The 14,176-nt window shown below is 34.5% G+C and overlaps 3 protein-coding genes across 3 annotated transcripts; 1 reads left to right on the plus strand and 2 right to left on the minus strand.

Moving 5' to 3' along the window:
* The first annotated feature begins 406 nt into the window (after positions 1–406).
* Positions 407–7,865, plus strand: LOC103840308 (serine carboxypeptidase-like 14). The gene is made up of 14 exons (XM_009116804.2): positions 407–5,274; positions 5,357–5,502; positions 5,582–5,658; positions 5,784–5,906; positions 6,030–6,132; positions 6,220–6,257; positions 6,359–6,460; positions 6,548–6,634; positions 6,727–6,795; positions 6,875–6,946; positions 7,025–7,143; positions 7,272–7,385; positions 7,475–7,520; positions 7,617–7,865. The coding sequence occupies exons 1-14, from the start codon at positions 5,141–5,143 to the stop codon at positions 7,695–7,697; spliced, it is 1,311 nt and encodes a 436-aa protein (XP_009115052.1). The 5' UTR covers positions 407–5,140; the 3' UTR covers positions 7,698–7,865.
* A 44-nt stretch (positions 7,866–7,909) lies between these two features.
* LOC103840309 (berberine bridge enzyme-like 12) lies at positions 7,910–11,933 on the minus strand. Its single transcript, XM_009116805.3, has one exon. It carries the CDS (start codon positions 9,599–9,601, stop codon positions 7,991–7,993), a length of 1,611 nt encoding a protein of 536 aa, XP_009115053.1. The 5' UTR covers positions 9,602–11,933; the 3' UTR covers positions 7,910–7,990.
* Positions 11,934–12,179: 246 nt separating this feature from the next.
* Positions 12,180–14,176, minus strand: LOC103840311 (berberine bridge enzyme-like 11). Its single transcript, XM_009116806.3, has one exon. The coding sequence runs from the start codon at positions 13,923–13,925 to the stop codon at positions 12,339–12,341; it is 1,587 nt and encodes a 528-aa protein (XP_009115054.1). The 5' UTR covers positions 13,926–14,176; the 3' UTR covers positions 12,180–12,338.

The following is a 14,176-nucleotide window of genomic DNA, read 5'->3' on the forward strand; positions in this document are numbered from 1 at the left end:
TATGTATTTGTATATTCTTCTATATATATATATATTTTGGAATATTATTTCATTATTAAAATCGTAACTATATATATAAATATTAGTAAAATATTGTTTTAATGTCATATTCAAAGATATTGTAATATTTCACAAATCTAGAAAGTTTTTAAAAAATTTAATTTTTCCCTTCATAGATTTATATTATCGAGTAAATTATTAAACATTTAGTTTTTGTTTAATGTTTAAAATAAACTATATAGTTTAAAATTTGTTTTCATTGGTTTAAGGTAGTAAATATTAATCATTGTTAGATAATATGATTTTTTTATTTAAAAAAAAGTCCTTATACTTTTAAAATTTAAAATCGACAAATATTTAAATAATTAACATATGGATGTATAATATTACAATATTAAACTATAGCTATTTAATTTATATTATCTATAATTCTAATGGATCATCTATTGTTTAAATTCAGTTATTGATAGCCAATAAAAAATTCTGGTAGTTCCAAAATTTAAATGATAAGATTATAGATTAAATGTAACATGACTTTATAAAAATAGGCCCATTAGGTCCATTTAGAAAAAAAACACATATGAATCAAGGTTGTGACTTTTGTTTTAATATATAAGATGCAAACACTATAAAACATGAAAGCACAGAAATAGATATTAAATAACTAATAAAATTAACATGTGTTATATTCGGACCAACATATGCTTATTCTAAATTAAAAATATATGTTAGAACCAAGAAATAAAACAACTCATGTATCCTACCTACAAATGAATTAATATTTCTCAACTGAAATGAAGATTTATTATCCTACTATATAAAAGGGACTATTTTGGAGGCTTCCAAGGTGTGCTACATGGACAAAAAATATACCATGTTATCCTAGACTGGGCTTCAGCCCAAAAATCAGAAAAAGTCACGTACTAGCCCAGCCTCTTACGTATTATGTCCAAAATAAATATCATCTCCTCCGTAACCTTAAGCGAAACACAATCAGCCTCCCCTGTATCGATGTCTCGATGCCGACATCGATTCCCTTCCTCTTCCCCATCGCCTCCCGCATAACGCCTCCATTCAAGATGGAACTTCAATCATCAGGTTGCACGGGTACGCTGACTTAGTGCCGTCTCACGTATCGGGTTCGGCGCGGGGACGGGTACGGCACGGGTACGGACGGAGAGGACTCAAATGGGGACGGTTTGGTTAGTCGACTGAGACGTCTCGGAAACATTTCTAAGCCATGTTCATGATTTTTTTTGCTTGAAATATGATTAAGAAATGTTTAGATTTATCTTTTACATGTTAAAAGAAATTAAAATGAGATGATGGAACCATAGAAATCAAGTAAGAAAAGTTGATAAAAAAAAGAAGAAATCAAGTAAGAAAAATTATGGCGGCCATAGATTAAGTTTCAGATCGTGTAGAGAAGATGAAGGGTAAATGTCAATGACCATTTTGACCTTCATTTATATGAACAAAAGAAGTCGAACCCAAAAATTATAGTCTGCAGTTGTTTTTTGAAATTTTCTCAGAAACAATATTTAACCATCTGAATTTGTTTATACTAATACTATAGATTTTCTATTACTTTTATGTTTAGCTTAGGACAATTGACACACACATATATATATGTTTGATTGTTTATTTTTGTATTGGTCATATAACTATTATTAGTTTATTATATTGTTTTCTAACTGTTTTAAAAACTGTTTAAATCTTATGTGGGAGGTTTCAATTTGTTGATGTATAGGTATTTTATATATATATATATATATGCCGTACCCGTATCTATGAATTTTAAGTTTTACGTTTTCCGTCCCCGTTCCCGTCCCTGGATTGCTTAGTCGTCTGCCATAAATCCTCTAATCAAGATGACTATTGACCCTCCATATCTCTCCTCCGGCTTGATGATATCTATCTCTTTGTGTTCTCTTCTTCTCAGACTATTTATACATCCTTCCACATCACTCTTTCCTCAGATCGAAAAAATCTATACCTTCATCATGGCCAAACAAACCGCAATCCTCACCGGCGAAGCTTCTTCCCCTCTCCTCTTCCGACATGTTTTACCAGGGCCAGGAGATTCCACCATGCAGTTTAGGCTTCTTCATCACTGGGAAGCTCGCAAGAATGTGAAAGGAGGACCTGGCATCCTTCTTGGGATTGAGATGCTTATGATCGACGAAGAGGTATATTAGCGTCGCTTTGGAAAAAAAAACTTACTTTATTTGTTTTAGCGGAGAAGAGTGCTGTGATAGAGATTGGATTAAAAAGCTTAACTTTGAAAAAACCCTTGCTTTATTTCTTTGTGCGATTCTGTGATAGAGATTGGATTAAAACGAGAATTGAGAGGTTTTTTTATTGCCTTATAAAAAACACTTGATATATATTTGTTTGAGCGGTTAGAGTGATGTGATAGAGATTGTATTAAAAAGCGTAACTTTGAAATAAACATTTGCTTTATTTGTTTGAGCGGATCAGAGTGCTGTGATAGAGATTGAAGTGTTTCAAGAATTGAAAAGTTTGTTTTAACTAAAACTCTACGTTCAGATACTTTATTGTCTTAGTAGTGATCTATTAACTCTTGCTTTGTTTGTTTGAGCGGATTAGAATGTTGTGATAGAGATTGGATTAAAACGAGAATTGAAAAGTTTGTTTTAATTAAAACTCTACGTTCAGATACTTTGTTGGCTTAGTAGTGATCTATGATAGTAGTGATTTTGAGAGAAACATTATTTTGGTTTGAGAGGATTACTCGAGGGTGCTGCGATAGAACTGAAAAGTTTGTTTTGTAACGGTATATCTTTCTATTGTAACGCTTATAAGTAACAAAAAAATATTATCCCTCTGTTATGTAGGGTACTTTAGCTCAGGGGTTCATCGGTCAGAACCGGCGCAACAAATATGAGAAAAATCTCGAGCGTGGGAGCATCTACACACTGACAAACTTCTATGCATCCAACAGCAAGGTGATGTACCATGTTGCTGATCAGAAGCTGGTAATTTGCATTTCACACGCCTCTGTCCTGAAGAAAGTTGAAGAAAACATTGAAGGCATTTTGACTGAGCGCTTCAGAATCCATTCCTTTTCACATTTTGAAGCCAGCTGCGATCTCAGAGGGAATCTTCACGGTAAGGATTAGATGATTTCTTATCAAGTTCAAACTTATACAACATCCCGAACTTATTAACCATCTGTTTGTTTTATAAATTTAAACCCGTATAGCTTATTAATACATTGTTTCTAACCGTTTGACTGTGTGTTGTAGATTTTGTTGGCCACCTTAAGCTGGTTGATGGCCAGCCTCTCCATGAGCATCCGATTTTGACTTACTTTAGTTTAAAAAAAAAAAAACAGATGACGCGCTTCCACCGTCTTCACATTCTAAAAAACAAAACTTCTCAAAAACAAAAAAACTCCCAATTTTAATTTACTGGTACTTTAATTAAACATCTAATCCGCGCGAAGCGCGGACACCGGCTCTAGTTAATATAACGATAATACTCTAAAGTCTCATGCATATATATAAGTACAAAATAATTAACTCATTCATTTTTGGAAGTTCATGAACACATCAATATTTACAATAACTAATTTTTTTTTTAAATTCTAAATAATTGTATGCTTTAGATTTAATGAATGGTAAATTGAAATTTATTTTAAATAATCTTAAAATGAGAATTCCGATTTGCTTTGGTATCTTGATTATATATTAAGTTCTAGAAACATAAAAATTTAAAATAAAATTATATTGAGAAAATATATAATTTTAATAATAATAATAATAAAATATATCTCCCTCGTTAAAGTATATAGTGTTTTGCTATTTTAAAATATTATGTAATTATTTGATTTTCTTTGGTATTCACATTATATACAAATATATATTTTTCATGTAAGAAAATATAGATATAAAAAAACTATTTTATTACTTCAAAATTATATTTTATGTTATTTATAAATATTTTAAATGGAATTTACTACTTTCTGAACTTTCCTTTTTAATGAAATCATAATATATATACATATATTTTCGTTTCTAAATTTGCTTTTTAAACTTTATAAATATTTACTTTTTATTATATATGTTATTTGGAAAATTATAAAAAGGAAACTAAATTAAAAGTAAATAATAGTATTTAAATGTAATATTTTTAATTCATTAAGGGTATCAGTGTAATCAACCATCATGAGACTTAACATGAACGCGACACATAGGAAACTAATGGTAAATTGAAATTTATTTTAAATAATCTTAAAATGAGAATTCTGATTTGCTTTGGTATCTTGATTATATATTAAGTTCTAGAAACATAAAAATTTAAAAGAAAATTATATTGAGAAAATATATAATTTTAATAATAATAAAATACAATATATCTCCCTCGTTAAAGTATATAGTGTTATGCTATTTTAAAATATTATGTAATTATTTGATTTTCTTTGGTATTCACATTATATACAAATATATTTTTCATATAAGAAAATATAGATATAAAGAAACTATTTTATTACTTCAAAATTATATTTTATGTTATTTATAAATATTGTTAAATGGAATCTTACTATTTTCTGAACTTTCCTTTTTAATGAAATCATAATATATATACATATATTTTCGTTTTTAAATTTGCTTTTTAAACTTTATAAATATTTACTTTTTATTATATATGTTATTTGGAAAATTATAAAAAGAAAACTAAATTAAAAGTAAATAATAGTATTTAAATGTAATATTTTTAATTCATAAAGGGTATCAGTGTAATCAACCATCATGAAACTTAACGTGAACGCGACACGTAAGAAACTGAATTCTCAAATAATATTATCTCTCTCTCATATAAGTTTCAACAAACTCAACGGTGCTTTTTTTCAAAAAAAAAAAACTCAACGGTACTTCTTAGGTAATGCCAAATAGTTGAAAAACTTATTTATCTTGATTCTTGAACAGGCTGCAACATACACGCGGCTATATGTCTCTTCCAGGTGCATTCTCATGTGACCCTGACTTGCTCGGTTGGTTACAGAGAGACTACCCTGAAATTAGTGAGTTAAATATAGCAGTGGGTCGGTTTATTTAATTCACTCGATACTGTTTTCAAGTATAAAGATCTTTTTTCATAACACTCAAAACAAAAAATGGATGCTTGGGTACTCAAGTTTCTGCTGCCACAACTTCTGATTGTGTTGATTATTCAGCTTGCTGATGCAAGCTCTGTCATCAAATATCTTCCTGGCTTTGAGGGCCCTCTGCCTTTTGAGCTTGAAACCGGGTTTTATTCAGTTTCATTCTCCAAAATTAATTAGCAGTTTAATGAATGTATATTCTGAGTTTTGGAGTTAACTTCATTTCAGTTACATTGGTGTCGGTGAGGCAGAGGAAGATCAAATGTTCTATTACTTCATCAAATCTGAGAGGAACCCTGAAGAAGACCCTCTTCTTGTCTGGTTAAGTGGAGGACCTGGCTGCTCTTCTCTCACTGGCCTTTTTTATGAGAATGGTAAGTCAATCATCTTTCAGCTTAATTTTAATTCGTCTCCGCAGTGTTTTCAGTGACTTGTGTGGACTGGAAAAATCAGGGCCTCTGGCTTTCAATGTTGAGCCCTACAATGGAAGTATCCCTTCTTTGGTCTCTACTACATATTCATGGACTAAGGTAACTAATGGGATGTACAAAGTGTGTTGTTGGTTTTATTAGTTTGTTCCCAGCTATATGATGTAAACATTATTCAGAATGAGAACTTCTTGATCTTGAAGTTTAGAATGATTGCTTCTTTTCAGGTTGCAAATATAATATATTTGGACCAGCCTGTTGGGACTGGCTTCTCCTACACAAGAAACCCATTTTCTGATAGAACAAGTGACACAAGAGCAGCTAAGCGGGTCAATGAGTTTCTTCGTCAGGTAAAGGGAACATTCAAATGGTCTGTTAAAGCATCTTACTCTTGTTGTTGTTTGGTCTTGTTGTGCAGTGGCTAGACATACAATTTAGAGACTTTGTTATTGTTGTTGGTGATTGTTGTGCAGTGGCTAGACAACCATCCTGAATATTTCTCCAATCCTTTTTATGTAACCGGAAACTCTTATTCCGGTAAGGTGGTTCCAGCCATCGTTCAAGAAATCTCAAATGGTAAGTTTGTTTTTGTATCACTTCAAAATCCTTATGCAATCCCTTTTCTTTGACTCATGATTCAGTTATTTTACCAATTAATCACAGGAAATTATATATGTTGCAAACCTCAAATAAATCTTCAGGTTCATCAATGTTTGCTTGCTTCTTACTTTAGTTTATATACATTATCAAGAATTAAGAACTGAAATTTTGTTTTCTTCCTCTCTACGGTTTCCAACAACAGGGGTATGTGATTGGAAACCCGATAACAAACTTTGATTTTGATAATAACACTCGCGTTCCATTTGCTCATGGAATGGCACTCATATCTGATGAACTCTTTGAGGTACCAATTAAAAACATTAGGATTTATTCGTCTCTTGTGACCACAGTGAAGTATTTGAAGAACCATTACAAACTCTTACTTCTGTAGTCGATGAAGAGAAGCTGTGGAGGAGACTATTTTCATGTGGATCCTCTTAACACTGAATGCTTGAAACTCGTTAACGACTACAAGAAGGTATACACACATTCTGGAATTTAGTTAGTTGATCACGGAATGCGACTCAATGGTAAACCATTAACTTTTATTTTTCTGTGATTCATTTACAGTCTGTCTCTAGAGTACATGAAGCAAATGTTCTACAATCAAACTGTGACAAAACATCTCCTGATTGCTATGTAAGCTTCTTGGTATCTTTGGATCAAAACCTAACCACTTAACACACCGCTGGAGAGGAACAAGGTTGTTTTTGTGCAGATGTATCGGTATTCACTATCCGAATACTGGGCTAATAGCGACAGTGTACGCACCGCACTTACAGTGGCGAAGGTTATATAGATATATATGACAACTTGTTTAGTATCATTGATCATTGGTTAATCTGATGATCAAGCTCTATGATTGCAGGGGACTAAAGGAAAATGGGAGCAATGTAACTGGAGCTTGAATTGCAAGCAAGACATTCAAAGCAGCATACCATACCATATGAATAACAGCATCAAAGGCTATCGATCTCTCATCCTCAGGTACAAAAATATTTAACAACTTCTTCACAAGCTTGCTTCATTAGTTAATTGGTTTGTAGATTTTTATGGCATTGATGTAAATTAATTTGCTTTTAAACTTTTCTAACATCAATGTCTATGGTTAAAAGTGGTGATCACGATATGACAATCCCTTTCATTGGAACTCAAGAGTGGATAAGGTCTCTAAACTTTTCCATTATTGAGAAATGGAGGCCATGGATGATACAAGATAAAGTCGCTGGGTATATATATACACCAATCACTTTTTCTTTATTTTCTTGATTTCTTTTAGTTCGTTTTGTTTTGAGCTTGTCAGCGTTTTTATTTGCAGATATACCCAAACTTATGCTAATAAGATGACATATGCCACTGTGAAAGTAACTCTTTGATCCCAAATTTTCATTAACATAAATGCAAAGCTTTTATATTCTATATCAGATATCTTGATTGGTTAATGGGCTTGGTTTATATAGGGTGGCGGGCACACGCCAGAGTATAAACCAGTGGAGAGCTTCATCTTGTTCGAGAGGTGGATAAGTGGACAAACTCTCTAAACCTAGAAACCTTGATCTTGGAGTTAATTATTATCTGTTTAATTGAAGCCAAAAGTGCTTTGTTTCCGAATGCATAGAGAGACGCATTATGTTATTGTTGTATTGACTAATGTTTTTTCTTGTTTTGGACCGTTTATTCAGTTTGCTATGAACTTGATCGTACGTTGAGTATCCAAGGTTCGATACATAACTAACGTTCATAACGTGGAATATGGTTAGAAAACAAAATTTATTCCAAGTTTCATGAAGAAACATAAACGAAAAGTAACAATGGTCACATGAACTAAAGTTTTCTACCTTCTCTTACGAGGTAAGGTTGGTATACTCTGCTCATTCCTAAAGAAATTATCCGGATCTACAGCGGTTTTCACCCGAACCAACCGATCAAAATTCTCCCCAAAATACTTCCTCCCATAGTTTTCTCCCTTTCGATAACTATCCTTTCCATGGTCATTAACCCCAATATCGACATCCCTATAATTTAAATACGCGCTCCTAGGGTTTTTCGACACGAACGGGGTCATGATTCTATAGGTCGTTCTTAAACTACCAACGTAAAGCCTGTCCGCTTCTGGTCTAGCATCTGACCATGTCGACGAATGTTGGATTTTGTATAGTTTGTGCCTATGCGGAAAAGCCGTTTCGTTGGTTGCGGTCGCGTTTAGATTCCCTCCGTATGGATTCAAAACCAAACCGGTTCTGTCTAACGTCGCCAATTGCTGAATCAACCGGTTTAGTTCGGGTTTGGTTATCTCCTTCTCCACGTAATCCGATTTCCTCTTGACAAATTTAGCCTTGTCCGGTTCTCTTTCGAGCAAAACTTCCGGTTTGACTTTCTCCACGTCTTTGTAGTTCATCCACCACAAGAGCGACTGGATCCACGTCATCTCCTTGCAATCATCCATCTTCAGACCCAACTCGGGGAACTCCTTCGCCATCATCGAAACGACGTCGCTGGCGTTTCCCAAATACAAAGCTCTCACCTTAGCGTTCACCGTCTGCGTCTTGTTCTTGGTCGGGGAGGCTAACAAGACTCTTATGAACAGACCCGGGTCGGTTCTTGGAGCCACGAACTGCCATTTATAGACCATGTCGAGGGCATTTTGGTCCGTCGTTCTATCTATCCTGAAAACGGTTACGGTTTTGGGAACCTCCACGAGCTTCACCTTAAAAGCCAAAACGACACCGAAGCTTCCGGCTCCTCCGCCTCGTAACGCCCAGAAGAGATCCTCCCCCATCGATTTCCGATCAAGAACGCGACCGTTAACGTCGACGATCGTAGCGTCCACGACGTAATCTATTGTGAGCCCGAACTTTCGAATCATGTGCCCGTATCCGCCGCCGCTGACGTGTCCTCCGACGCCGACGGTAGGACAGATTCCGGCAGGGAAAGCGTGCACCTCGCTCTTCTCCCAGATCCGGAAGAAAAGCTCTCCTAGCGTAGCGCCGGTTTGCACCCAAGCGGATCCTCCGTCGTCTTTCATATCGACGGTGATGTTTCGGAAGTTAGAGAGATCGAGGACGATGAACGTTACGGCGGAGACGTAAGAGAGACCGTCGTAGTCGTGACCGCCGCTCCGGATCTTGAGCTGGAGATTCAGCGTTTTAGTGCAGATCACGGCGGCTTGGACGTGGGAGTCAACACGTGGCAGCACGATGACCGACGGTTTCGGCGTTGATGATGTGTTGAAACGAGCATTTCGGATGTATGCGCGTAGGACAGGGGTGAAGGAATCGCTAGTACGGGATAAAACGACGTCGGTTAGATCCTTGTCGGAGATGTTTGTCTTGTTCCTGAAACATCGGACAAAGTCTTCGTAGACATTCGCGGGATCTGCTGCAGCGCCCGGTGATGAATACGATGCAGCAAAGAAGAGAAGAAAGATAAGATACGTTTTATTCATTTCTCTTACTTTTAATTATTTTGGCCACTTTTGAGTGTCTAAAATTTGGATAAATAGAACAAAAATTGTGGCTTTTGCCAAACCAAAAAAAATGACGAAATTTTTGGCCTTGTGCGAATGTGCGGTTACTTTGAATATTTCTTGGTCAAATGTTGCCAACTTTCATCGTGGTAATTACGTCAAAGTCAATTATAATTTATGTAATATATATCCTACCAACTAAAATGTAGGATAATTGGCAAGGGTATCAATTGTGATCCGTGGTTGTCCGCAATTCCTGAAAATAGCTATGTTTAGAAATACATAAGAAACCTAAAATGGTAGATAAAAATGGTAGGATATCAAGAAAATTTAATATTATCAAGAATAATTTAAGGCCGCTCAATCCGGAATTTGGTCCAGTTCTAGTTTGGTTATTCAAATTTTTAGTTTTTTTGTTTATAAAAATTAGCTACTGCATTAAAACTATATCTAATTTGCTTTAACTTTGTTTATATACTGTTGATTTTTAGTTTATTTGGTTTTATACCCAAAAACTAGAATTGTATTTATATTTAAATTATTTTAGTTTATAGATTAAAATCAGATTTAATAAATCATAAATATATTTTAGTACTATAAATTTTAAATATATTTTTTCTGTTTTATTTAGCTGTAAAAATAGTTAAATAAATATTATAATCTTCGTAAAAAAATAAAATTTTAATAATATCATAATATTATTAAATAACTAAATGTTATCACAAATATATGTCAGTATAAGCCTTTACTTAGTAAATTAACAAATTATTCAAATTAATGTCTTAAATATCAAGATCATATAAGTAAAATAAACTATGTAGATATGTTTTCAGTTATATTATATAATTTGCATGTATCTATTCTACTATATTTTAATTAATTGGTTATTCGGTTTATATACCAAACTATATCGATATAATATGGTTTCTTAAAAATAACGTACATTCAATTTATACGATATTACCAAATCTAAACTCTATTTTCTTTATTTTGGTTCAGTTTTAATTGGTTCGGTTTTACCACATTCAACACCCCTAATAATAAATTATCCAAATCCCACAAGTTATAATGCTATCAAAGTTGTAAAAAAAAAAAGTGTGCATGAAATACACAAAAGATTTGACCCAAAAAAATACACAAAAGATGTAGGTGCTAATAAGAATGTGAACTTTCTATTCAATATGGGATGTGTTCAATGTTTCCGATCAGATTTTGTTGTAAAAAGAATAGTTACCAAAGTAAACAAAATTGTATTATTATAAACAAATAAAAGAAAAAAACTGTCACTTTATTGAGATTTCAGTTTTACAGCAAACTAAAATCTTATATATTAAAACAAAAATCACAACTTTAATTCATGTGTGATTTTTTTAAAAATGGACATTCACTATAAATCAGTTATCATTCATTTATTACTAATAATACAGATTAATAATATATCATTCCTAATATAATATCGACTCCTAAAAATCAGGATTGGTTAACAAACTCACCTTGATTCATGTGTGATATTTTTATTTGGATAATCATTTAATTTTTTATTAAATGTATTTCCTTAATGCTAATATATAATCTTTTAACTACTTAAATATCTTAAGATATTGTTATAGTTATAATCTTAAGTGAATAAACATAAAAAATATTGATAAAGGAAATCTAACGCTTTGAATTACGAATCAGGATCATAATAATTGAATGAAATAATTTTAAAATATATATAATAAAAAAATACCAAATATATGTGATGATTTGAAATAATCAATTAACTTACAGCATGAAAACTATCAAATTGTTATATTTAAAATAATTATATTTAAATATATAAGTAGCTTTAAAAATATATTCTAATTATGTAAAATATATATTATAGATTTCAGTTTTACAGCAAACTAAAATAAATATTATAACTTAAGTAAATATATATATATATATGTTATATGGATTGCTCGGGTATTATCCGTCCCCACTCCGAACTTGATGACTAAAAAACTCTGTTAGTTAGAATTAGCTCTGCGACTTTGCCCCGAACCGTACCAGCCGAACCGAACCGACATTTTTGGTTTTCGGTTCGGTTATATTTTCGAGATCGGTTTGGTTCGGTACGATTTTAAAAAATAATTCGGTTTTCGGTTCGGTTCGGTTTTTGATTTTTTTTTTTTAGAAAAACCGAAAATAACCGAATTTAACCAAAAATCCAAACTTTTTTAAAAACCTATACCGGAATTAACCAAAAATCATAAAATCGGTTATTTTCGGAAATTTAAAAAATAACCGAAAACCGAACCGAACCGAAATATAATTCGGTTACTTTCGGAAATGGTTTATAAAATTTCGGTTAACCGAAAACCAACGGTTCGGTTCGGTTCGGTTTCGGAAAACCAAAGTCGCAGGGCTAGTTAGAATACTCGAAATGAAATCATATTACTTTTTTTGGTTTGGGTTGGTTCGGATTAATTGGATTGAACACACCTAGTATATGACAATTCATATTTTATATTATATGATAGAATCATAGAACTATCTCGCTCAGGCCATGTACGTTATGATAGAAATGAAAGAAAGAAAATGCACATGCCTATATCCTCCAACCAAAGATCTCAGTACATTTCACAACATTTTATTGAACAGAATCTTAATACATATTTCTTGCTTTATTTTCTGAAAAACTTAATACATGCATGTCACAAATCATAAGACTTCTGTGATCATGTCGTAATTATTTCCGAACCGGAATACTTTGTTCGTTCCTCCAAAAGTTTATCTCATCGTAGATGGATTTAATATTCACTAACCTCTCGAAGTTGTCTTTGAAATATTTAGCTCCATAGACTTTACCTCCTTCGTACGTGGTTGAATTACCACCTGACCCTATGTCAAGATCACGGTAATTAAGATACGCTTCCCTCGGATTACTAGAGACGTACGGGGTCATGAATCCATGCATCTCTCGTGCACGTGACAAGTAATCCTTCTCCACCGCATCTCCAGCTTCCGACCAGTCTATAAGATACTCAATGTTGAACAAGTTTCCTGCTCTGTGTGGGAATGGAGTCCTCGAACTCGTGATCTCACCCATTCTTCCTCCGTAGGGATTCCAATTCATTTCAACCTTTTCAACTTGCACCAATTTCTTGAGTATCAGATCGAGACCGGTTCTCGAAATCGGCTGCTTCACGAAGTCTGATTTACGTTTCATGAACAACTTTTTCGCAACTGCCGTGTCCAACAATACGGAAGTTGGTGTACCGATGGGATAACCGGCCCAGAACAGTACCGAATCGATCCATCTCATTTCGGTACAATCGGTTCTCTTCAGCTTTAGTTCCGGGAAATCCCGGTTCATCACGTTCAACGTCTTACTCGACCCACCTAAATACATCCCAATGAAGGAGGCTAAGACCGTCTTTTCACCAGGCTTCGTACCGTTGACTATTTTCAACGACAGCTTCACAAACATGTTCCGATCTGTACTGGGAGCGAAACTCTGCCACTTCATTATAAGATCCAAAGCTCCTTCTCCGACGGTTTTTCCGACCGTGAACACCGTAACTCTCTCCGGCACCGGGACCAGTCGGATTCTGTATCCCAGCACTATGCCGAAGCTCGCCGCTCCACCTCCTCGAATCGCCCAGAAAAGATCTTCGCCCATTGAAACTCGATCGGTATAGATGTTCCCGTTTGAATCAATGATTCCGGATCCGACAACGTTGTCCACGGACAAGCCGTACTTTCTCATCATAGTTCCATACCCTCCACCGCTGAAATGTCCACCAACTCCTAACGTCGGAGTCAAACCCGCTGGAAATCCAAAGACATTGGTCTTCTCTGCGATACGGTAATAAAGTTCTCCGATGGTGGCGCCCGAATCTACCCAAGCCGTTCCCTCGGTGAGGTTTAGATCGATCGATCTGAAACTGAACATGTCAATCACGAAGAACGGGACTGTGGAGGTGTAAGAGAGTCCTTCGAAATCGTGGCCTCCGCTTCTGATTCTGACCTGGACAGAGAGCTCGCGAGAGCATGCCAGCGCCGTTCCGATTTGCGACCAATTTTTGACGGTGACGACGGCCAGGGGTTTCGGGGTGGTGGGTTTGTCAAACCGGAGGTTGGGTATGCGGCGGCGGAGGACGGTGGCGAAAGAGGAGTTTGTTGGGATGTAGGTGACTTCAGAGGTTTGATCCGGCGGGTTCAATCCCTGTCGTACGATACATCGGAGGAAAGTGGCCGAATCAATCACGGACTGTGACGTTGCAACTGAAACTGAGGAGAGCAGCAGCAGACAGAACACGAGTATGTTTTCCATATTTGTTTGTTTCAGTTTACTTTTGGAAAGTTTGGATATATTTTTGATAGGTTGTGTGTGTATATTTATATAGAGGTGAGAGTTCGATCCTTGATAGCTTGTTGGTTCAATCGTACTCACTACTTAAGTATTTTAATTAGTTTTGTTTTGTAGATTAATTAATTATTGAATGTCTGTCAAGAAAATAACAATTATTCAATGTCAAAGCTTGCAAATAACTAACTCCTAGTCATACTATCTTATCCTAACCT

The sequence above is a fragment of the Brassica rapa genome, chromosome A09 (assembly GCF_000309985.2).
Source record: "Brassica rapa cultivar Chiifu-401-42 chromosome A09, CAAS_Brap_v3.01, whole genome shotgun sequence".
Taxonomy (NCBI): domain Eukaryota; kingdom Viridiplantae; phylum Streptophyta; class Magnoliopsida; order Brassicales; family Brassicaceae; genus Brassica; species Brassica rapa.

Coding starts and splice junctions, on each gene's coding strand:
- LOC103840308 (XM_009116804.2), top strand. CDS start 5,141: ATGGATGCTTGGGTACTCAAGTTTCTGCTGCCACAACTTCTGATTGTG. Junction 5,503..5,581: donor TGGCCTTTTTTATGAGAATG/GTAAGTCAATCA, acceptor TGGAAAAATCAG/GGCCTCTGGCTTTCAATGTT. Junction 6,133..6,219: donor CGTTCAAGAAATCTCAAATG/GTAAGTTTGTTT, acceptor AATTAATCACAG/GAAATTATATATGTTGCAAA.
- LOC103840309 (XM_009116805.3), bottom strand. CDS start 9,601: ATGAATAAAACGTATCTTATCTTTCTTCTCTTCTTTGCTGCATCGTAT.
- LOC103840311 (XM_009116806.3), bottom strand. CDS start 13,925: ATGGAAAACATACTCGTGTTCTGTCTGCTGCTGCTCTCCTCAGTTTCA.